The 23159-nt window shown below is 44.6% G+C and overlaps 1 protein-coding gene across 1 annotated transcript in view; it reads right to left on the reverse strand.

The window, feature by feature from the left end:
• Positions 1–23159, reverse strand: part of LOC311232351 (uncharacterized protein) — a gene marked incomplete at its 5' end in the record, with an annotated part of 144177 nt that overhangs the window by 98463 nt on the left and 22555 nt on the right. The window contains 7 exons of the mRNA XM_084319116.1: positions 2982–3080; positions 3832–3840; positions 4452–4475; positions 4895–5080; positions 5971–6069; positions 6347–6445; positions 7669–7767. Of these exons, the coding sequence (XP_084175242.1) occupies positions 2982–3080; positions 3832–3840; positions 4452–4475; positions 4895–5080; positions 5971–6069; positions 6347–6445; positions 7669–7767 (615 nt within the window). The remainder of the gene's footprint in view (positions 1–2981; positions 3081–3831; positions 3841–4451; positions 4476–4894; positions 5081–5970; positions 6070–6346; positions 6446–7668; positions 7768–23159) is intronic.

The following is a 23159-nucleotide window of genomic DNA, read 5'->3' on the forward strand; positions in this document are numbered from 1 at the left end:
GGTAGGGAGGGGCAAGGTTGTTGAGGGCTTTAAATGTGATGAGTAGTATTTTAAAATGTATCCTGTATTTGATTGGAAGCCAGTGGAGGTCGTGGAGGACAGGGGTGATGTGATCAGAGCGACGGGTGGAGGTGAGCATGCGGGCAGCAGAGTTTTGGACATATTGGAGTTTATTGAGGATAGTGTTTGGTGAGCCGTAGAGGATGCTGTTGCAGTAATCTAGTCTTGATGATATGAATGCATGAACCAGTGTTTCAGCAGCGGAGAGTGATAGGGAGGGGCGGAGACGAGCAATGTTCCGGAGGTGGTAGAAGGCCGATTTGGTTATGTGGTTCACATGGCGGAGGAAAGAAAGGGTGGGGTCCAGGATGATGCCAAGGTTACGGACGTGAGTGGAGGGGGTGACAATGGTACCATCAATATTTAGGGTGAAATCCTGGGTGTGGCTGGTGAGGGATTTTGGACCGATAATGATGATTTCTGATTTATTGCAGTTTAGTTTAAGAAAGTTATTTTGCATCCATGTTTTGATGTCTGTGAGGCAGGTGCTGAGGGTGGAGAGAGTGGCTGGAGTGATAGTCTTGGTGGAGAGGTAGAGCTGAGTGTCGTCTGCATAACAGTGAAAACGCAGGCCATGTTGGCGGAGAATCAGACCAAGTGGAAGGATGTAGAGGATGAAGAGCAGGGGACCAAGTACTGAGCCTTGGGGGACACCATGAGTGATGGGGGCAGTGGGGGATTTGCAATTGTTGATGGAGATAAATTGGTGCCTGTGTGAGAGGTATGATTGGAGCAAGGTGAGGGGGATTCCGGAGATGCCAACGGAGGACTGGAGACGAGTGATGAGGATGGGGTGACTGATGGTGTCAAAAGCAGCGCTGAGGTCTAGGAGAATGAGGATGGAGAGGGAACCAGAGTCGGCAGAGAGGAGTATGTCGTTGGTGACTTTTAGAAGAGCAGTTTCGGTGCTGTGTTTGGTGCGGAATCCGGATTGAAATGTATCATAAAGGTTATTGTTGTCGAGGTAGGATTTTAATTGGGAGGCAATGGCTCGCTCAATTATTTTTGAGAGGAAGGGGAGGTTGGAAATGGGGCGGAAATTATCAAGGGTTTCAGGGTTGAGACCGGGTTTTTTTAGTAGGGGGGTGACAGAAGCAATTTTGAGGGCGGGGGGAAATAGGCCAGTGGTCAGAGAGGTGTTTACGATGGAGGTGATTAGGGGAGAAAGGGCAGGGAGACAAGCCTTGACTAGGATGGAGGGGATAGGGTCCAGGATGCAGGTAGAAGTTTTCATTGTAGAGAGAATGGAGGATAGGTCCGATGCAGTGATTTCAGTGAAGGATGTAAAAGGTGGGTTGGGCGGTGGAGAGGGGGTTGAATCCGGAGGGGAGATAGTGTTGGCGGAGGCAATTGTTAGTTGGGTGTGGATTTTGTCAATTTTTGTTTGGAGATGTGACAGATAGGAGACACATTTACTGACAGTGAAGGAACAGGAGATTGTGTCAGAGGGTTTAAGAAGTGTGTTGATGGTGGAAAACAGAGTCCTGGGGTTGTTGCTGCCAGACTGTATGATAGCGGAGTAGTGGGAGGAGCGTGCAGAGTTGAGGGCGTCTTTGTAGAGCTGTTGATGTTGTCTGTAGGCCTCTTTATGGACAGTGAGACCGGTTTTATTGGATAGCCGTTCGAGCTGGCGGCCCTTGGATTTAAGGTGGTGTAGGTGATCGGTGTACCAGGGGGCGGAGTTAGTGAAGGAGACAGACTTGGTTTTGATTGGGGCGAGCTGATTGAGACAGGAGGAGAGAGTGTTGTTGTAGATGTTGACCAGGTCTGTAGAGGAGCCATGCTGTAAGAGGGAGGCATCAGGGATGGTGTCAGTCAGTAGGGAGGAGAGAGAGGAGGGGTGGATGGATTTGAGATTACGGAATGTTATGGAACGCATCTGCTTGATTGGGGGAGTAGGGATGAGAATGTCCATAGTGATAGCCAGATGATCAGAGATGGTGAGGTCGGAGCAGGTGAGATTACTGATGGAGATGCCAGATGTGCAGACCAGATCCAGTGTGTGACCTTTCTTATGAGTGGGAAAATCAACATGCTGGGTGAGATTAAAAAAGTTTAAAATGTCCAGGAATTCTGTGGCGGTTTTGGAGTCCGAAGTATCAACATGAATGTTGAAATCACCGATTAAAAGGATGGATGGAGAGATAGCACAGAGTTGTGTCAGGAATTCAGACAGGTCAGAGGGGAAGGTTGGGTTTGGTTTGGGGGGCCGGTAAATGACTGCAGTGACTAGGGGTTTGGGACCAGACAGTTTAAAAGCAAGGTGTTCAAATGAGGAGGCAGCCGGGATGGTAATATTGCTTGTGTCAATGCTTCTTTTGTGGAATGTGGCTATTCCACCTCCACGCCTGTGGAGGCGTGGTTTGACCATGTAGGAGTAGCCGTCAGGGGTGGTCTGATTAAGAAAATAATAATCCAGGGGTTTTTGCCATGTTTCCGTTAAGCAAAGAAAGTCCAGGTTATTGTCAACACTGTAAACACTGTAATCTGTGTTGCATGTACCTGACAAACTGAACTGTTTGTATTACAGTCATATTCCAACTTAACTGAATGCACATGTGGACTACTGTACTATTACAGGTATTGAAATGAACAATGCAACTTCCTTATAATTTTTTTTTATATTTTTTTTAATGAATAATTAAATATCGATACTTGGCGGCCCTGTATCGATACAGTATCGCCACGCAAAGTATCGCGATACTACTACGTATCGATTCCCCCCCCCCACCCCTAGTATATATATATATATACAGTGTTGCTAGTGAACTAGGGATGTCCAATATTATCGGCCGATATTGGCATTAAAATGGGATATCGGAAGTGATCGGTATCGGTTTTCAATTATTATTATTTTTTTTACATTTATTTAACCTTTATTTACTCAGGCAAGCAAGTAAGAACAAATTATGATTTGTTACCCTGGCGGTGAAGTCCACAGCAGCTCCTCTGTTCAGCAGCAGAGTGGAGACGTTCACGTTGCCATAGTGAGCAGCGATGTGCAGAGGGGTAAACCCACTCTGTAGAGAGAGAGAGAGAGAGAGAGAGAGAGAGAGAGAGAGAGAGAGAGAGAGAGAGACAGAGATAATGAGAGACAGAGAGAGAGAGACAGACAGGGTGAGAGAGAGAGAGTATGAGAGACAGAGAGAGAGACAGACAGGGTGAGAGAGAGAGAGAGAGAGAGAGAGAGAGAGAGAGAGAGAGAGAGAGAGAGAGAGAGAGAGAGAGAGAGAGAGAGAGAGAGAGAGAGAGATTAGAATGTTCTTCTTAGCATACAGCAGTATAGAAAGCAGGCCCTATGCATGCAGCATTCCCATGCGGTAGCAGGGCTGGAGAAAGAGACAGTAAAAACAGAAACGGACAGAAGGGGAAACCCAAAAAGTAACACATGCACGTTGTCAAACATGCAAAAGCCCTCCAACACTATGCTCACAATGAAAATAAAATACAATCAAAATTAAATCATTTAAAACAAATCACAAGTTTGACTGAGATAAAGTAATAACATTTAACATAAAGGCCATATTAAACAAAATCAGCTAACAAAAAAACAAAAAAAAACGGAATACAGAAACACAAAGCAACTACGCAGTACAGTAGCTAGTAGTTACTGTATCTAGTAAGACGGACATAGAGACATTTATTTATTAAGTATGTAAATATATATATATATATATATATATATATATATATATATATATATATATATATATATATATATATATATATATATATATATAATATTTAGTTGTGGTGGTGTTCTCTCCTTACCTTCCCATTCTGATAGACATGGTGCAATTTAATTAAAAAACAGAGTTAACCAAAAGACCGGACAGACAGGAAGTAAAAACAATGACATGTGCTTGGGAGGAGGCTACACATGCTGTGAGCCAAGTAAAGAAAGAAAGCTCTTGTTAAGGAGATTAAAATAAGAATCTCCTATAAATGTTGAAATACTTTCATACTTATGTTTGAGAGTATGAAAAAAACCTACAATGACTCTATGGTGGTTTAATGGAAAAAATATAGTCCTTAATTTACAGAGAAAGAAAAGAAAAGAAAATCTAAAAGTGCCAAAAAGATAATAATTAACCTACAATCAAATATCAAAAACACAAACTAGCATCATTCACAGGGAGCTATTTCCAAGACACTGTATTTCCGTTTGAGCCATGCACGAATGTAGAGTACAGCGACTGTATGTCAAATGCATGTCTGTGTCACGCACCACAGAGAGACAAATGCCGTATTAGTGATACATAACTCGGACATGCAGTATTCCATGAGCCCCCATTCAATAACGGAGCAGAACTCAAGAGCTGGAAGAGATGGCAATAAGCGATAAGAGATACAAATGAAATGATGATGGTGGGTAGAGTCAGTCTGTGTACCTCTGTGGTTCTATTGACCATCATCTGGTTAGGATGCATAGAGAGAGAGGAGGGGGGATAGGTATTTGGGTTGTTGGCATTAGGGAAAAGGGCATTTTCACCACAAGATGAACATAAACACAGACAGGGTACGTTTCTATGACAACACCCTACAGAGTTACATTTTACCATCAGAAAAAAACAAAAGCAAACATCTCCTTCTCTCATTCCATCCCTCTCTCACACCCTCGTTCGTTTGATCTCTCCCCGTTTCACATGCCCCTTCTTGCTGTCCCTTTCTCTTGCCCTCCTCCACCCCCCCTTCATTTCTCATCTCTCCCTTCCCCTTCCCCCATCCCTCCATCCCTCCCCAGCTTCCCTCCCTCCATCTCTCATCGCTCTCTCTCCACCCTGCCTCCCTCCTTCTGTCCCTCCCTCCATCCCGCCCTCCCTGGCTCTCTTACCTTGGACTGGACATCAGCATTGTGGTCATTCTGGAGCAGCAGAGCAGCAGACTTGGTGTCGTCCTTGCGGGCGGCGATGTGCAGGGCTGGCAGGCGGACCTTCCCCTTGGTGTCGTGCTCCAGGAGCAGGGAGACCACTGAGTTGTGACCCTGCTGGAGAGCGATGGCCAGGGGGGTGAAGCCATCCTGGAGGGGATAGAAAGAGAGAGAGAGAGAGAGAGAGAGAGAGAGAGAGAGAGAGAGGAGAGAGAGAGAGAGAGAGAGAGAGAGAGAGAGAGAGAGAGAGATGAAGTGTGTGAGAGAGGAGGGGAAATTGAATACTGCAGTACCTTTATAATTTGTATTAAACGAAGATGAACTCATACACACACACAAGATACAAGATACAAGATACTTTAATGCCACACAGCTATGGTTGGTGGTAATTGTTTGCGGTACAGCATGTTTGTTAGGCAGTGGGACATCAACGCCCCCCTCCCACCTCCCAATCCCCACAATAAATACATAAATAAATACATACAGGACGGTCACATATAACAAGTGTCAGTCAGTGTCAGTTCAATTCAGTTCAGTTTGGATGCTTGCCCATCAGTGCAAGGGGGGGGGGGGGGGGGGGGCAGGGCGTTTGGTGTTCGGACTGCTGTGGGTAAAAAACTGTTCTTGAAGCGTGTGTTTAGTTCAAATGGACCTGTAGCGACCTGAGGGCATGCGTTAGAATATGTGGTGTTCTGGGTGGGAGGGATCATTGTCTACTCTATATGACCAGAGCGGGTGACTGTGCGTGAGGTGTAGATGGAGTCTAGAGAGGGGAGGGAGCAGCCAATTATTTTGGAGGCTGTCTGTCTTGGTGATGCGTTGAAGTTTGTCAGTGGAACATTTACACACACACACACACACACACACACACACACACACACACACACACACACACACACACACACACACACACACACACACACACACACACACACACACACACACACACACTCACACACACACACACACACACACACACACACACACACACACACACACACACATACACACACACTGTCACACACACACCCCTACTGTACCTCTGTTGCGATGCTCTGGTTGCCTTCATTCTCTAACAGGTAACGCACCACATCCAAATGGTTTTCTTGGGCTGCCATGTAGAGGGGAGTGAAGCCATTCTATAGAGGCAACACACACACACACACACACACACACACACACACACACACACACACACACACACACACACACACACACACACACACACACACACACACACACACACACACACACACACACACACACACACACACACACACACACACACACACACACACACACACACACACACGTACACAAGCACACACACACACAAAGTTGCAGTAGATGATTTATATGACTGTATAATAGTTCAATCCTGTAGCGTTCAGTATCTTTGGTTCTCAATATTCAGACCTGTGACTGGTGGTTGAGGTCCGCTCCTCTCTTCACCAGCAATCTGGCTACTTCCCTTTGTCCAGCCAATGAGGCAATATGGAGGGCAGTATTCCCTTTCTGCAGAGAGAAGAAAGATCAACACCAGCCTTGTGTGTGTGTGTGTGTGTGTGTGTGTGTGTGTGTGTGTGTGTGTGTGTGTGTGTGTGTGTGTGTGTGTGTGTGTGTGTGTGTGTGTGTGTGTGTGTGTGTGTGTGTGTGTGTGTGTGTGTAACCTGTCAGACACTTGGATTTATTGCATGGTATGTATGTGAACACTATTACCATGTTTAAAGGCCATGCAGCCAGCCCTCTCCTGAACGTAATATCCCAATGTCACATTTATTGAAAGGCAACATCACAAATGCTAATATGGCAGTGTTTTCCACCATTTGACCCATGTGTTCTGGACCAAGCCAAGCCTAACATCCACAAACAGAGAACTGGGGTCCGAACACAGATTTATCTCTCTTTCTTTGTTTCGTTACAGAATTCTGAATGGATATTTCTAGATCAGGTGTTGACTGATTGAAGGTGGGATCAATCATGTCAGTGTGTGGGATGTGGGGTGTGTAGACAACAGGGCAACAGATTCCCTGCATGTTTTTTATCGCTGCTAGCTGGTAACAGAACCTATAGGATCAGGTAGCAGGAATGGAATTCTCTCTCTCTCTCTCTCTCTCTCTCTCTCTCTCTCTCTCTCTCTCTCTCTGCTCTCTCTCTCGCTCTCGCTCTCTCTCTCTCTCTCTCTCTCTCTCTCTCTCTCTCTCTCTCTCTCTCTCTCTCTCTCTCTTTCTCCCTCTAAGTAATTAATAATAGTTTGATATTATCCTGAAAACTGACGAGGAAGACACCTTGTATTTGGCACAACAGCCCAAAATACTGCTTGACTAAATCTACCTTTAAACCATTTACTACTGCCCCCCCCCCCCCCCTTCTCCGGGTCGGGTTTCAGACTTCCGTGGGGAGTGTAATTCCAAGCAGTGATTTACTCTGTAAGACACTGATACTACTGATATGAACGCCTGTTCATCTCCTCTCACTCACTCCACTCCCCCCACAAGAGGTCCTCCCTCCCTCTCTCACCTTTTTTGTAATAGCCGCCCAAACATGAATTGCCAAAGAGCAGAGGTGGCCAGGCAATAAGTGGGTGTGTGTTTGTTTGGTTAACCGCCATAGCAACACAGAGAACGGCAAAATGATCAGACAAATAAGCATAACATCGTATTGCGTATCCATATTTATTATGAACAAGACGTCAAACAAAAACAATACATTCACTGTAGATTGTTCTCCCCTTTTACCTTTGTTGCTGAGTCGACAGGTGCTCCCCTCTCGAGCAGCTCCTCCACCAGCTCCTCGTGGCCCTCTTTCGCCGCCAGATGCAGCGCATTCAGACCGTTCTGGAGAGCAATAAAATAAAAAGGTGTTGGACTGGTTTGAATCAGACCTTGATAAAGTGTTCAGGGTATTCCGAGCATTCAGCAGCTGCTGTATGGTCTACGTTACATATTTTAGTAGGCTCTATAGATAGACACATATCTAATGATGATGTCATGACAGCTACTGTCCTGTGAAAAGTCTTGAAATGGAGTTATTGAATAAAAAAATTATTACATGACAACCTCAAAACAGTAAACCATGATTATCAGTTAAGTGTCCCATATACTGTAAATAAAGCAATTTGAGGTGTATTTTGACAAATGTTTTTTGTCATTGTAGTTCTTACATAACTCTCTTGAAGGCTTTTCCTTCAAGAGAGATTTCCCAAGTTTTAGGTCAAATGTGTGCACAGTTTTTTTTTGCTGCTCTCGTCCTGCAGCTGGATACTATTGCCTCACAGCGCGGCCGTCAGCGCGCGGCCCAGAGAGCGCCGCTGGCTCTGCGGCTCTGCAGCTGCATGCTTCTCCGGGAGTCCGGTTGGATAATGCCATGTAAAAAGCGATTGCGCGTACTTCAGCCTCAGTGAGTTTTGATTGATTGATTGAAAACTTTATTAACAGATTGCAGAATGGGTACAATACAGTACAGCTCAATACACACAATTGTTAAGGGGATGCAGACCAGAGAAAGACTTTCGTCTTGTTTCCACCAGGGTCCCCCATTTTCAATTCATCAGGACATATATGACATACATGACATACAGATAGTCAGTACTGCTACATCTATACATTTATGACATACCAGATTTGCAAATACAGTACTGTTTGTGATACAGAAGGAGTCAAGAAAAGGGAGTATATACATTTGACGTAGAAACTGTACATTGGAGGAGGTTGGGTGGGGGGGGGTTGGGTACACTGGGATATTGACAACCATACTGGGTAATTTACATTGGAGGTGGGGGGGGGGAGTGAGGTATCACCGAGTGATACCGAGTGATACCAGCACTGCAACACGTGTCTCTGGCGCAAGTGATCGAGAGGATGAAGATTATAATTAGTCTGAATCTCCTCTAGGTGGCAGTACTAGCAAGGTAGCCGAGTCAGGTGCTTTACGGTCTATGGTTAATTAGGCTGGTAAAGATATGCCTCCTGAAGTGTGTAAACGGAAGTACAGGAAGTACAGGAAGTACAGGGGGGACCCTGGTGGAAACAAGACGAAAGTCTTTCTCTGGTCTGCATCCCCTTAACAATTGTATGTATTGAGCTGTACTGCACTGTACCCATTCTGCAATCTGTTAATAAAGTTTTCATTCATTCATTCATTCACAGGCTACAGGCTTTCCGGTTTCGACAAAACAATTATAGAAACGTGTGAAGTGCACAATATTTCCTCGTTTAAGCCACTGCAACGGCTTTGCCTGAATTATTTACTACATGACCGGGACGTTCTAGCTTGTTAGCCGACAGGATTCGGGAAAAGTTTGGTCCATTCGGAGGCAGCTTCCAGGGGAAGTACATACACCGTAAATTCTACCCCATACACACTTTCGGCAGTAGTTCTTTACCAGGCTTTATCTCACGGAGGAGATAAAACTGGGAACGAGGTTAATGGTTAATGGACATGCGCCTGCCCATTCATCACAGTTGATACAGCACGAGCTTCAATTAATTTAACTTAGTGAGAGAGAAAAATAGTCTGAAAAATGTCCAATTGGACCAAAAGCCATAATTCGTTTGACAGCCCGTTGCCCCGAAAACAAAACCCATTGTTCCGAAGTCCCTTTGCGCTCAGTAGTTAGAAAGGAAGCCCAATAGTCCGATAGCCCTTTGCTCCGACAATACACACTCTTCCCAAACGGCTTGCTATTTAGTGTGCCCATTGGCAATTATTTGTATTGATTAATTCAATTTAATAATTACATTTAAATTAACAAAATACAATATATGTATTTGACATGCAAACAAGAAGATACTGTAAAAATGTCAAGGCTTTAAAAATAGATTAATCAAATTTTTATAATTAAGTTGAAATTAACTAAATACAATATACAACATGGCACTACTCAGCCTACTCTACTGTAGTTAATAGACGGTGGAGACAAGTTAGGAAGAGGAGTGTGGCACAGCAGTAGTAAGAGTTTTATTTAGACAACACCATTGATTGATTGATTGAAAACTTTATTAACAGATTGCAGAATGGGTACAATACAGTACAGCTCAATACACACAATTGTTAAGGGGATGCAGACCAGAGAAAGACTTTCGTCTTGTTTACATCAGGGTCCCCCATTTCAATTCATCAGGACATATGACATACATGACATACAGATAGACAGTACTGCTACATCTATACATTTATGACATACCAGATTTGCAAATACAGTGCTGTTTGTGATACAAAAAGAGTCCAGAAAAAGGAGTATATACATTTGACGTAAAAACTGTACATTGGAGGAGGTTGGGTGGGGGGAAACACTGTACAACTGTTAAAACCACAAATACATTTATTAAACAACCATTATAAAAGGCATAGCAATAGAGATGCAGTGGAGAAATGGGTGGTGATCCTGTCAAATCCACTATGGACAGCAGCGTCTCAGGGCTCCTGATAGGCTATATCCACTATGGACAGCAGCGTCTCAGGGCTCCTGTCTATAGGCTATATCCACTATGGACAGCAGCGTCTCAGGGCTCCTGTCTATAGGCTATATCCACTATGGACAGCAGCGTCTCAGGGCTCCTGTCTATAGGCTATATCCACTATGGACAGCAGCGTCTCAGGGCTCCTGTCTATAGGCTATATCCACTATGGACAGCAGCGTCTCAGGGCTCCTGTCTATAGGCTATATCCACTATGGACAGCAGCGTCTCAGGGCTCCTGCCTATAGGCTATATCCACTATGGACAGCAGCGTCTCAGGGCTCCTGCCTATAGGCTATATCCACTATGGACAGCAGCGTCTCAGGGCTCCTGCCTATAGGCTATATCCACTATGGACAGCAGCGTCTCAGGGCTCCTGCCTATAGGCTATATCCACTATGGACAGCAGCGTCTCAGGGCTCCTGCCTATAGGCTATATCCACTATGGACAGCAGCGTCTCAGGGCTCCTGATAGGCTATATGACACGATGACCACAAAACACCTCAACCATACTCTCTTCCTACATAGCCGAAAATATTTCTGATGAACTGGATCTTGAGAAGATTATCAGAAGCTTTGGTTCGGTCAATGAAAGAATAATGCCGTATGGACAGCAGCATCTAAAATGGAGCGCTACAGCGCTGCCCATGGTGCTGAAATAGGTCTGTCCCCAAGTAGTTTGGTGGCAAGAAACACTGCTTTTATCTCCACTCCTTCATACACTATAGGCTTGTTTGAACTCCCCGTTTGTGCTCAAAACATTCAATGAAATAATATGTTTTATATGGCGACCTGCATCTCCTAAATGACAGGCGCACGCACGTAGAAAGGCTGCACAGCTATTACCATCATGAAGTTATAAGCTGCTGTATAAGCAAGCATTTAGCTAACATTATCTTTGTGTTTGCAAAGTACACTACACTAAGATATCAGATCTATGGAATGGCACCCTAACAACAGCATGTTGTCTTCAGTTGCCTCCACGCCCTGTACTGGTTAACAAACTGGGCTTCTGAAGTCTACTGTGGGACCACTTTGCCTATAGAGTAGGGCTGGGCGATATGGAAAAAAATCATATCGCGATAACGATATGATAATGTTATCATATTTCTCGATATCGATAATTATCGAATTGTTATAAGTATTAAAAAAAATAAAAATAAAAATAAAAAATTTAACAACAGATGTATGTTTATTTTGCAGCAATTCTTTGTCATTGCCGCCATCTTTAGTGTTACATCCCCTCACACTCCAGTTCTCAGGCTGCAGCTGGTTTAAAAGCGAAAGTAAACCGGCTTCTCTGCTGGCTGTGGCTCCAGGGGAGTTGAACAGTTCTGGCTCTGCTAGTTTATTTTCGATATTTTGGCGCTTTTTTGGTGGACAAACCACCGCACATGTGCACCGTGACTCGCGACTGGAGTCTAGTTCTGCTAGCACACATAGCCTACTGTGTACAGACGGTTTCAAACTGTATTTTAAATTAGAAAGCAAACAAAATAAATGGACAAGAGAAAAATAAATCTCAATTTGGTCAGTATTGTCATTTGGACAAGCAAAGCCATTACTTTAAGTTGCAGGCAAGAAAGACAATTCTGTCCACTGTCTCTGGTTTTAAAACTGCCCTGTTGCAGGTAAAAAAATAAATAAATAAAAAAATGATTTTTCGATTTTTTTTTTCCGATATTCGATATCGATTATTAAAATATATCGCAATATTTATCGTTATCGTTATATCGCCCAGCCCTACTATAGAGCCGACGCTGATGGCGAACCCACTGATATAATGAAGCCTGTATGCAAAAGGTGCTATAAAACTGTTTTCTGGCAAGAGAGGAAACACGTAAAACCTTGCAGAGCACCCCAGTGACTGACACCAAGACCTCTGCAAGAGTACAAAACACCATTTTCAAGTTCTATGTTGTTAATAAACTGTGAATTTGAAAACCCTTGTGGGCATTCTGTCTCCGATCTATTGGGTAGCGATTATGGAATCAGTATTGCAGTATAACAAGGGAAAGCAAAGGACATCTGAAGACTAGCCATGCTTTTGGGACACCGCTGGCATCCCGGTACAGCAGAGCCCCCGAGACACCAAGGTTCTAAGATAAGGCTGAATCACAGCAGAAACAACACCAGGGGAAATCAGTCTGATTTGAGATTAGAGCCATCAAATAGAACCAGAGATAAAACCACCAGAAGAGGCTGAGCAGGTGGTACGATAAAGGTGTGTCATTCCAATCTATTTATCATCTTCATCTCTTTTTCCTTCTTCCCTTGTACTAAACATGCCGTTTTTGGTGACGAGAATATAACTTACACGACACACTACACAGTAGCGGCTATCAGATGCTGCACACACTACATACTATAACTACATACATACTACACACTCGCACGCACGCACGCACACACACACACACACACACACACACACACACACACACACACACACACACACACACACACACACACACACACACACACACACAGAGAGAAAGAGAGAATAATGTTTCACCTCATCTTCCTCTTCCTCCATGACGGGAGACGAAGGTATATCCATTGGGAGAGGAGGTCAACTCCTCTTCTCCCCTCTACCCTTCCACTTCACTATGCCTTAATTCCAAAACCAATGCCAGTCTCTCGTGGTCTTCTCTCGTCTGTAAAAGTTCTAAACCTTTGTTTGGCTTCTTTCTTCGGGCTCTTCTATCTTCTTGTCCTCTTTTATGGTACCTTGAGTAAAAACGATGGGTATCTCTCTCGGGTCCTCAGCTTCCACACACCCATCTGCTTAGGATCTAGAGTTGTGGAGGGGAGGGGCCTGCCTGCCTGCCTCTGAGGCTCTCAGTCAGGTTGGACTGGAGCAGTGCCTCCTGGTCTGGAGCCTCTCTTAGCACTGAAGTGAGGAGAGGAGCCGATATGCTGCTAACACCTTCATTATTTGCCCCCCCCCCACAGACACAACACACACACACACACACACACACAAACACACACACACACACACACAGACACATGCCGGATGTCAGGCTTAGCCTTGGTAGTGGCTCCAACATGCACATGTACAACACACACACATACACGTACACACACACACACACACACACACGTACACACCACACACACCTGGTGAGGCACCAAATGCCAAACAGCCATGGGGTGTCATGTTTCTGCACAGTCATAGAGGGTATTTAGTACACACACATACATACAAACATTCATAGACACACACACACACACACACACACACACACACACACACACACACACACACACACACACACACACACACACACACACACACACACACACACACACACACACACACACACAATTTTTAGAAGCTGTTGAAAGTGTCAACCCTTAAAAAAAAGGAAAGGAAAAAGAAGGTGCATTCCTCTGAGGCCAAAGTGTGTCACCACCACAGACGGTGTGGTATGGCTTTTAAAGGGTAAAGATTAGTATCATTACTCAGTTCTTCTCGACTGCCATGTCTAACAGCTAATACTCAGCCACAGACTATCATTGGGTCTCATTCACCAACGGACTTAGGACAAAAGATCTGACACATTTTGGTCTTAGCGCCACTGAGGCTGCAGAGAGTCCTGACACTGGAAAACCTCCTGTGTGGTCCCTGTCCCTAAGTGCCCGCATAGTCCTGGAGCAACTCCGCCCGGTGATCAAACCCCACCTAGACCCACTCCAGTTCGCCTACCAGCCCCGACTGGAGGTAAAGGATGCTGTCATCTACCTGCTGAACCGAGCCTACACTCACCTAGACAAGCCGGGGAGCACTGTGAGAGTCATGTTCTTTGACTTCTCCAGTGCTTTTGATACCATAAGGCCTGGGCTGCTGGGTGAGAAGTTGGAGGCGATGCAGGTAGAGGCCCCCCTGGTGTCCTGGGTTGTTGACTATCTGACGGGCAGACCACAGTACGTGCGCCTACGGAGCTGTGTGTCAGACAGACTGGTCAGCAACACCGGGGACCCGCAGGGGACAGTCCTCTCTCCCTTCCTCTTCACCATCTACACCAACGACTTCCACTATCGGTCAGAGTCCTGCCACCTTCAGAAGTTTTCTGATGACTCTGCGATAGTGGGATGTATAAAGGACAGTGACGAGAGGGAATACCGGGAACTGGTAGTGGACTTCGTCACATGGTGCGATAAAAACCACCTGCAGCTAAATGTGGCGAAGACCAGGGAACTGGTGGTGGAGCTGGGGAGGAGGAGGAGTGCACCTGTGACCCCCGTTTCCATCAGGGGAGTCGATGTGGACATGGTTGAGGAGTACAAATACCTCGGTGTGCACATCGACAACAAACTGAACGGGTCAAAACGCGCAGAGGCACTGTACAAGAAGGGCCAGAGCCGACTCTACTTCCTCAGAAGGCTGAGATCCTTCAATGTCTGTACAAGGATGGTGAGGATGTTCTATGAATCGGTGGTGGCGGGCGCCTTCTTGTACGCTGTGACCTGCTGGGGCAGCGGACTGAGAGCAGGGGACACAAACAGGCTGGATAAGCTGGTCAGGAAGGCCAGTAGCGTGGTTGGGGTGGAGCTGGACTCCCTAGCGAGGGTGGCTGAGAGGAGGAGCCTTGCTAAGCTTCAGGCCATCAGGGAAAACCCCTCCCACCCACTATACACAGACTTGGCTGACAGGAGGAGCATGTTCAGTGCTAGGCTCACACTACCTAAATGCAGCACTGAACGGCACAGGAAGTCCTTCATTCCAACAGCCATCAGACTATACAATGCATCACTGTGCCTCACTGCATCACTGAGCAGAGTGACAGTTACCATCTTCCTGGACTCATACTTTTGAAACAGCACTGTGCAATATCATATTACACCTACTGTAGACCTCAGTATATTTTTACTGTATTTATTTACTGTATATTTTATTCCATTTTTATTCTATTTTATTCTACTCTTATCTTAGGCAATTTGATTTGTTTTGTTATTCTTATTCGTGACCTGTTCTGTCTAAATGTTTAATGTTGCGCGATTTGCAGTGTAACATTTCCCTCGGGATAATAAAAGTATTTCTGTTACGGTTTGTATGCGACCCCAATAGCACAACACAAGACAGGTATGAGAGTTAGCCAAAACAAGGGCATAATTTATTTACAAACAAAAAAGCGGCACTGTCCCTTTAAGGGAGAACAAAAATGCACAGGTGAATCCTCTAGAGTCCATGAATGAAATGAAAGTTCTGAGTCTGGTCCTGTTCAGACTCACCAGAACACTTGCCGACAACACAGCAAACAGGGGTCCATGAAAAAGGAGTGAGAACATAGGCATCCTCCCGTGGAAGCATAGAGAGCGATGACGATGTCTCACACCAGGAACGAGGCCCACGGAGAGAGAGAGTAGGGCAGTAGATGGCACGACGTCTCACCCCAGAGATGCGGCGGTAGATGGTAGCAGCAACGGAACGACCTGGCAATGAGTGGAAGGCAGTCGGCAGTTCTTGTAGTCTCCCGACAAGCTGAATGCCAACCACTCTCAGGTGCGTGAACTGAATGTTCGGCATGCCCCCTCGTTGGGAAGCATGCAGTTCCTACCCAGCCCTCACAATTTCTATTCTATTCTATACTTAAGACATTTTCTGGCCGATTTTGGGATTCACCAACGGTCCCTTCTCCTGGATTCGGTCCTAACTAAGAGCAGGATTTAGGAGCGCTGAATAGCAGTCGTAAGTTGACAGACTGGTGTGCGCCGTGTTCTTAACACTAGCACAGCCATGGAGAAAATGCCACTAATTCCCGCCAGGAACGGGTCAGATGACCCGACAGCTTATATGAGAAATATGAGAAAAATAAACAGTGTAAACTATATAATTACCTCTGAATATAAAAATATGAGGTTTACCACAATGAAATGTAGGTTTGAGTGACATAAAATTATATTTTTTTATTATAATTCTTTTGGATGGAAGAGTCACACATTGGCGGGCAAAGAGCCACATGCGGCTCGCGAGCCACGGGTTGGCCACCCCTGCGCTAGACGCTCGCAAAGTGCTGTGACTTTCGTCTGTTCCAACGGCCCATATGTGGAATAACGTTCTAATTACATTTTCCTGAAGTCATTTTGAAATTTCAGAAACCGTGCCAGATAAAACGGGTACTTTTAGGAAAAGTCATTGAGTGACAGAGCTGGAGCTCGACCGAGTGACGAGGATACATTTATTGAAAATGCCTAGGGGTCATTTGACCCCTTGTCGGCTGTGCTAGTGTTAAGGATTCATAGTGATTTCGTTCATGTCAACTCTACAGGCCTCCTTGGAATTAATTAATCATAATTTAAATAAATATGACAATATTTGTATGATAAAATGTTATGTTTTATATATTTAAAGTCATGCCTCAACAATGCATTTGATGTCCAAAAATAAATAATAGCACTATACAAACACTACAAATGACAGTGGATAAATAAATAAGAACTAAAGCTAATCGCGTGGATATATCTATAGTGGAATAGACTGTATTATTAATATTCCATATTTATACCGTCTTGTTGCGCGCTCCTGCCTGGCCACCTGTTCAGCGCACACACACATTTTATATTATTCTAATGACTTGTTTTATTAGGAGATCACAGATATTGCACTGCCCTATAGTAGTACAGTACGTACAGTACACATCTCAGCGTGACATCTCCACAGAGTCGGGCGTGAGCGGACCGGACTCTGCGCGGCATGTCCGCAATCGTTTGAGGTTTCAGTCAAGCTTACCACCGTGTACAAATGTCCTACATTTCTCATGGCCGTTTACATTTAATGCAGGTCGATGTCAACCAACATGCCAAGCAGCCTTTTGTGGGACACAGGTGCGCAACGACTCTGTGGAGTCTGGTCCGCTCACGGCCGACTCTGTGGAGATGTCACGCTAATATGTGTACTGTACGTACTGTACTACCATAGGGCGGGGCAGTATCTGTGATCTCCTAATAAAACATGTGTGTGTGTGTGTGTGTGTGTGTGTGTGTGTGTGTGTGTGTGTGTGTGTGTGTGTGTGTGTGTGTGTGTGTGTGTGTGTGTGTGTGTGTGTGTGTGTGTGTGTGTGCGTGTGCTCGTGCTGCGGCAGGTGGCCACGAGCGCGCAACAAGATGGTATACATATGGAATATTAATACAGTCTATTCCACTATAGGTATATGGTGTGCTGTGTGATGACAATACATTTGAATCTAATCAAATTTGTATCCGTCGCAAAGCGCTTCCGCTACCTATTGAATACAGGGCAATTCCGAACTTCTATTTCCACACGGCCCTCGCATTATACTGAGCTGGACAGGCGTGTCTGTATGCAAATGAAGTAAACGGAAACGCACGTTCAAGTTCGTCAATGAGTGGCGTATCTCATTCGGGGCATCGCAGCTGTGATCATTTTGGCGAGTTACCTCTTATGCCCCCCTAACGATTTTGCAGAGTTGTCACCTTAGTGCATGAAAAGATTGCATCACGTTCAAGGTCATAAAAAACGTAATTTGTAATATTTCGTTCCAATTCTTTTTTTATGAATACCACTATGAACCTAACTCAATATATCTATCAAAGATTCCAAATATTTCCGTTTGTAGGGTTATGGTTAGGGTTAGGGTTAGGGTTGTGGTTAGGGTTGGGGTTAGGGTTAGGGTTGGGGTTAGGGTTAGGGTTAGGTTAGGGGACTGTTGAGCAAGTGTTGGGGTGGGCACGGGCACAGGGATGAGATTTTACCTTCTCCTAATCTTTCTGTCTGGGTAACCCTAACCCTAACCCTAACCCTAACCCTAATGGCAAGAAATAAACCACTATGGAAGGTTTGAAAGCTAATATTGTTAACTTTTGTGTTAGAGGGTTTCAAAATCTTTTCAAATTCTGTGAATATATGGAAAATAAGCAAACGGACACAATTTCATGACATAATAATCAACACAGCCATCGTTGTAGACAGAAACACAAAAAAATATAGGCAAAAAACACAAAATAGTCACTAAGGGGGCAGAAGAGTTAAGACAGCCTCTCCACGCATTGGTGAATCCGGGTGTAATTGTCGTCGACTTTCTCTTATGACCTTCCAAGGTGGTTGTCGTAAGAGAAATCTTATAACAATGTTGGTGAATGAGACCCATTGCCTGTCTGTAGTATAAGAACCGCCTAATGAGCCTCTCAGTTGGGATTTGACGTCACTCATTAGTGTAAGCGTATTTTGTCTGAGTGGCAGACGATCTATTAGTGAGCTACTAGGTTTCCTAGAAGGAGCGCTGAGACAGCCCGTAGGGACTTCCTACAGGGTAGTCACTGACCTGAGATCTGAAGGAATCTGTGTGCCACAGTGACTTCCACCAGCCTCGGCCATGACCCTTAGAAAGAACGGAAGAATGTCCTTCTCTTAGTGTTGTCTTGCCATTGACACACCAGATGGATGTTTTTTTGTTTTTTTATTTAGCTGCGACCAGCACTGTCGGTTGTCACTGTGTCGGTTGGTCAACAATAATGTCCCCACCCTCTAGCGCAGGGGTTCCCAAACTTTGCAGGCCGGGGCCCAGAAAATAAGGCGTCAGAGAGCCGCGGCCCAATGCACATCGTCTGGCTTTTTTTTTTTTTTTTTTTGTCATACGACCGATTTTTTAAGCCAAATATCACTTCAATCCTATTAACTCTTTCAATGCCATGCCTGGTTTTCCGTTTTACCGCTTGAATGCCACCATCGGCGCCAATGTTAACGTTAATATTGCCTAATCTATGTTTTAAATTATGGCTATGTGTCTAATCTGCCCATCGCATTATCAAATACTATTTTCCAGTCAGTGCTGTGAAGGCAGATTCTTTTTTTATCGCGTCGTTTCCGTTTCAGAGCAGTTAGAAAAGCCCCTGTTTTGATATAAAAAACAGCTCATTCTGGAGCATTCTATGAAAATCGTCTTTTAGTGGAATATTCCACAACGTTGATATTCGTCTGCCTTTTTATGAATCGTTTTCAAATAAACGCTAGATGATCAATATTATACGTGCACGCACGCACATTACGGCCGCGCACTGATAATCGCCCCGTTGATTTCCTCTCGGATTTTACAATGAAACCGAAAGAAGACATTTCACAAAACAGCTTATAACTTCATCAAACTTACTCCGATTATCCTACCACTGATAACACAGAGTCCTTACCTGACATCAGATGGTATCCAACTGGTATATTCCAATTCCTGATCACCATTCGAAAAAATCGATAAGTGTATGGATCCAACGCGACACAGTAGATCTCTATGATCCGCTGGGATCTGAGGCTCCAGAATGAACTGTGGTAACCCCGGCTGGATCAGTGAACTGGAAAATGTGGAGTACCGGATTTTTTCCCCCATTCATTTTCATTGAGTCCATTCCAAAATCACTTATGTCATCTGGAAGACGACAGGGGGCGCTTTTTTCCACAGTGATCGTCGGCGCCCCTCGGCTATACTCGGGTAGGCTCGGGTGATGCAAAAAATTTTCAGATCGCAAAAAAAAAAAAAAATCCGAGAAATCTCGTGAGTGGCTAGCAACCACCTATAAAAAAACACGAGAAATCTCGTGAGTGGCACTGAAAGAGTTAAGTTAGTTCAAGTTAGTTATTCATTTATATGTGCTATTTATGAGAGGGCTAACTTGTTGCAAAATAATAATGATAATAATAATAGCCTCATTAAAATACTATTGTTGCTTCGGTTGTTTTCAGCGTTTTATGTGCATAATCTGTTATTTAGTTTGAAATGTTCGTTGAAATAAGTAGATTTTTCGTTTTTGTTTATTTATTAAGTTAATATAAAACCATATAGTCACATTTTAGAATACAATAGAATATAATTTTAGAATACAACTAGAAACACTGTCCTGGCCTGCTTCTAAGTTCAGTGGCCTGACAAAAAAAATTAAAATAAAAAAAAATAAAAAAATAAAAAAATAAAAAACAATTTTTTTTTTTTTTTTTTTTAATCATCTCGCGGCCCATCCGTGGCTGCTCGCGGCCCACCTTTGGGTCGCGACCCCGACTTTGGGAACCACTGCGTCTAGCGGACACAGGTTTCGGCCTAGGAGGCGAAGCCTAAATACGTTAGTCAATGTCGAGAGACAAAATAATCTTTTGATCCATTTTGAGTTGTGCCATGAATTACACATTATGACGTTTGTCAATGTAAACCTTGAGAAGAAGGTTTCATTCTAAATGAATGAATTTAAATATAATTTAAATTTGTTTTTCCCAGAACCTCCTTCTTCCCTTGTGTTGAACACAGTGTTTCTGGTGGGTGTAGCAACACACCACATTTTAAATGAGTTGCTTCCTTCGCTGCCTTGTTACCTCACACCCAAGAGACCTTTATAAACTTGGCAGTACATTAGTTAAACAGTGTTCCTGGCTCCAAAAGGCACAGGCAATTGATTAATCAAAGCTAATCCATCCTCCATCCTCCCATGACATCACAAACTACAATAATTCTGAACATGTACGTCACTGTTTACTAATTTGTACTCACTGTACTTAGATTGTACTTAGGCTGTACTTTAGATTGTATATTGTATTGTATATTCCTCTTTTACTTACTGTTTTACTTACTTTTTTACTTACTTTTTTACTGTATGAAGCACACTCTCAGGGACTCATACAGAACCAAGCATTTCACCATAAAGTACATGTATTATATTGTCACAAATTATAAACAAACTTGAAACTTGAAAACTTATTTTCCCCCAGAGCCTGAATAACGTGTCAGACTGACACATCCATACAAAGAGTAGGCAAAACCCATTTTCCATAATAGGTTCCTTTAATTTTGGAATGACGCTTTGAAAAGGAAAGCAGGCCTTTCTGCACCTTACATCATGATCTGGTGTAGCGGGTGGTTCGGTCGGTCTGGCCCTGGGTATGTTACAGTCGGTCTAGGTCTGTTACAGTCGGTCTGGGTCTGTTATAGTCGGTCTGGCCCTGGGTCTGTTACAGTCGACCTGGCCCTGGGTCTGTTACAGTCAGCCTGGCCCTGGGTCTGTTACAGTCAGCCTGGCCCTGGGTCTGTTACAGTCAGCCTGGACCTGGGTCTGTTACAGTCAGCCTGGACCTGGGTCTGTTACAGTCAGCCTGGACCTGGGTCTGTTACAGTCAGCCTGGACCTGGGTCTGTTACAGTCAGCCTGGCCCTGGGTCTGTTACAGTCAACCTGGCCCTGGGTCTGTTACAGTCGGTCTGGCCCTGGGTCTTTTACAGTCAGCCTGGCCCTGGGTCTGTTACAGTCAGCCTGGCCCTGGGTCTGTTACAGTCAGCCTGGCCCTGGGTCTGTTACAGTCAGCCTGGCCCTGGGTCTGTTACAGTCAGCCTGGCCCTGGGTCTGTTACAGTCGACCTGGCCTTGGGTCTGTTACAGTCAGCCTGGCCCTGGGTCTGTTACAGTCAGCCTGGCCCTGGGTCTGTTACAGTCAGCCTGGCCCTGGGTCTGTTACAGTCAGCCTGGCCCTGGGTCTGTTACAGTCAGCCTGGCCCTGGGTCTGTTACAGTCAGCCTGGCCCTGGGTCTGTTACAGTCAGCCTGGCCCTGGGTCTGTTACAGTCAGCCTGGCCCTGTTACATGCCAGAAAGTTTGATGAGAATAACTACTTAGGAGGTATCAAAATTCCATAATACCACAGCATTTTTTTTACAGTGGTATTGAAGCAATTCTACTGATAAGTGCCATGAAAGTATCAGATTTTGAAACTCAGCCATAATCCTACTGTATTTTCATGGTTCATCTAACCCCCTCTATTACCCCTATATAGCCTACTACTGATTCAGTGTCCGATGTAATGGCTCAGAAATAAGAATGGGGTTCCATAATCCGATCCTTGGTAACAGGCAGAGAGGGGATTTCAATTCTGTAAGAGTGGCTTATGCAGCAGGAATTATGCAATCTAATTATGGAATTTCAATCATTTCAATCCTGCATTCCACGGGAGTGCAAGTGAAACCCACAGCATACGTGCATGTCTAAGTATCACACACACACATGCACGCACGCATACACGCACGCACGCACACACACACACACACACACACACACACACACACACACACACACACACACACACACACACACATGCACACACATACATGCACACGCACATGATGCACATGCAAAACCCAAATCTCTTTTTCATCTGAACTGTAAGCAGAGCCAGTATCAATCTCACCACCTGTCTTCATTTAGCTAATGGACAACCAGGGACTAGCTGAATGCAGCTTGCAGATGGCTGGCGGGAGAAATGTATGATGACCGCATGCTAAACTACGTCCAACAGAAAAGTCCTCATCCAATGCAGGGATTAATCTCAATGCCACTATGTCCTATGGTCTTTATTATAATCGCATGTCATCATACATGGTAATAAACAATTCAGGGTCATGGGATGAATATCAGAAGGGCAGAAAGAGGGGAAATAAATGCCAGTGTATTAAAGTGTAATATATACTGTAGATAGATAGATATTTTGATTTGTCCACTTTCATAGACATTTGCCTTTGATTTCACCATGGTTGCAATCAACAAGACAACACAGTACAAACGCCGATATGATGACAGCTTTACAATGTAGGCCTATGCCTCACATTCACCCGTTCACACACCGAAGAGTGCATCATATTAACCCGTTCACACACCGATGAGTGCATCACATTCACCCGTTCAAAAACCGATGAGTGCATCACATTCACCCGTTCAAAAACCGATGAGTGCATCACATTCACCCGTTCACACACCGACGAGTGCATCACATTCACCCGTTCACA

Source organism: Notolepis coatsorum (genome assembly GCF_963971535.1).
Source record: "Notolepis coatsorum genome assembly, chromosome: 7".
Taxonomy (NCBI): Eukaryota; Metazoa; Chordata; class Actinopteri; order Aulopiformes; family Paralepididae; genus Notolepis; species Notolepis coatsorum.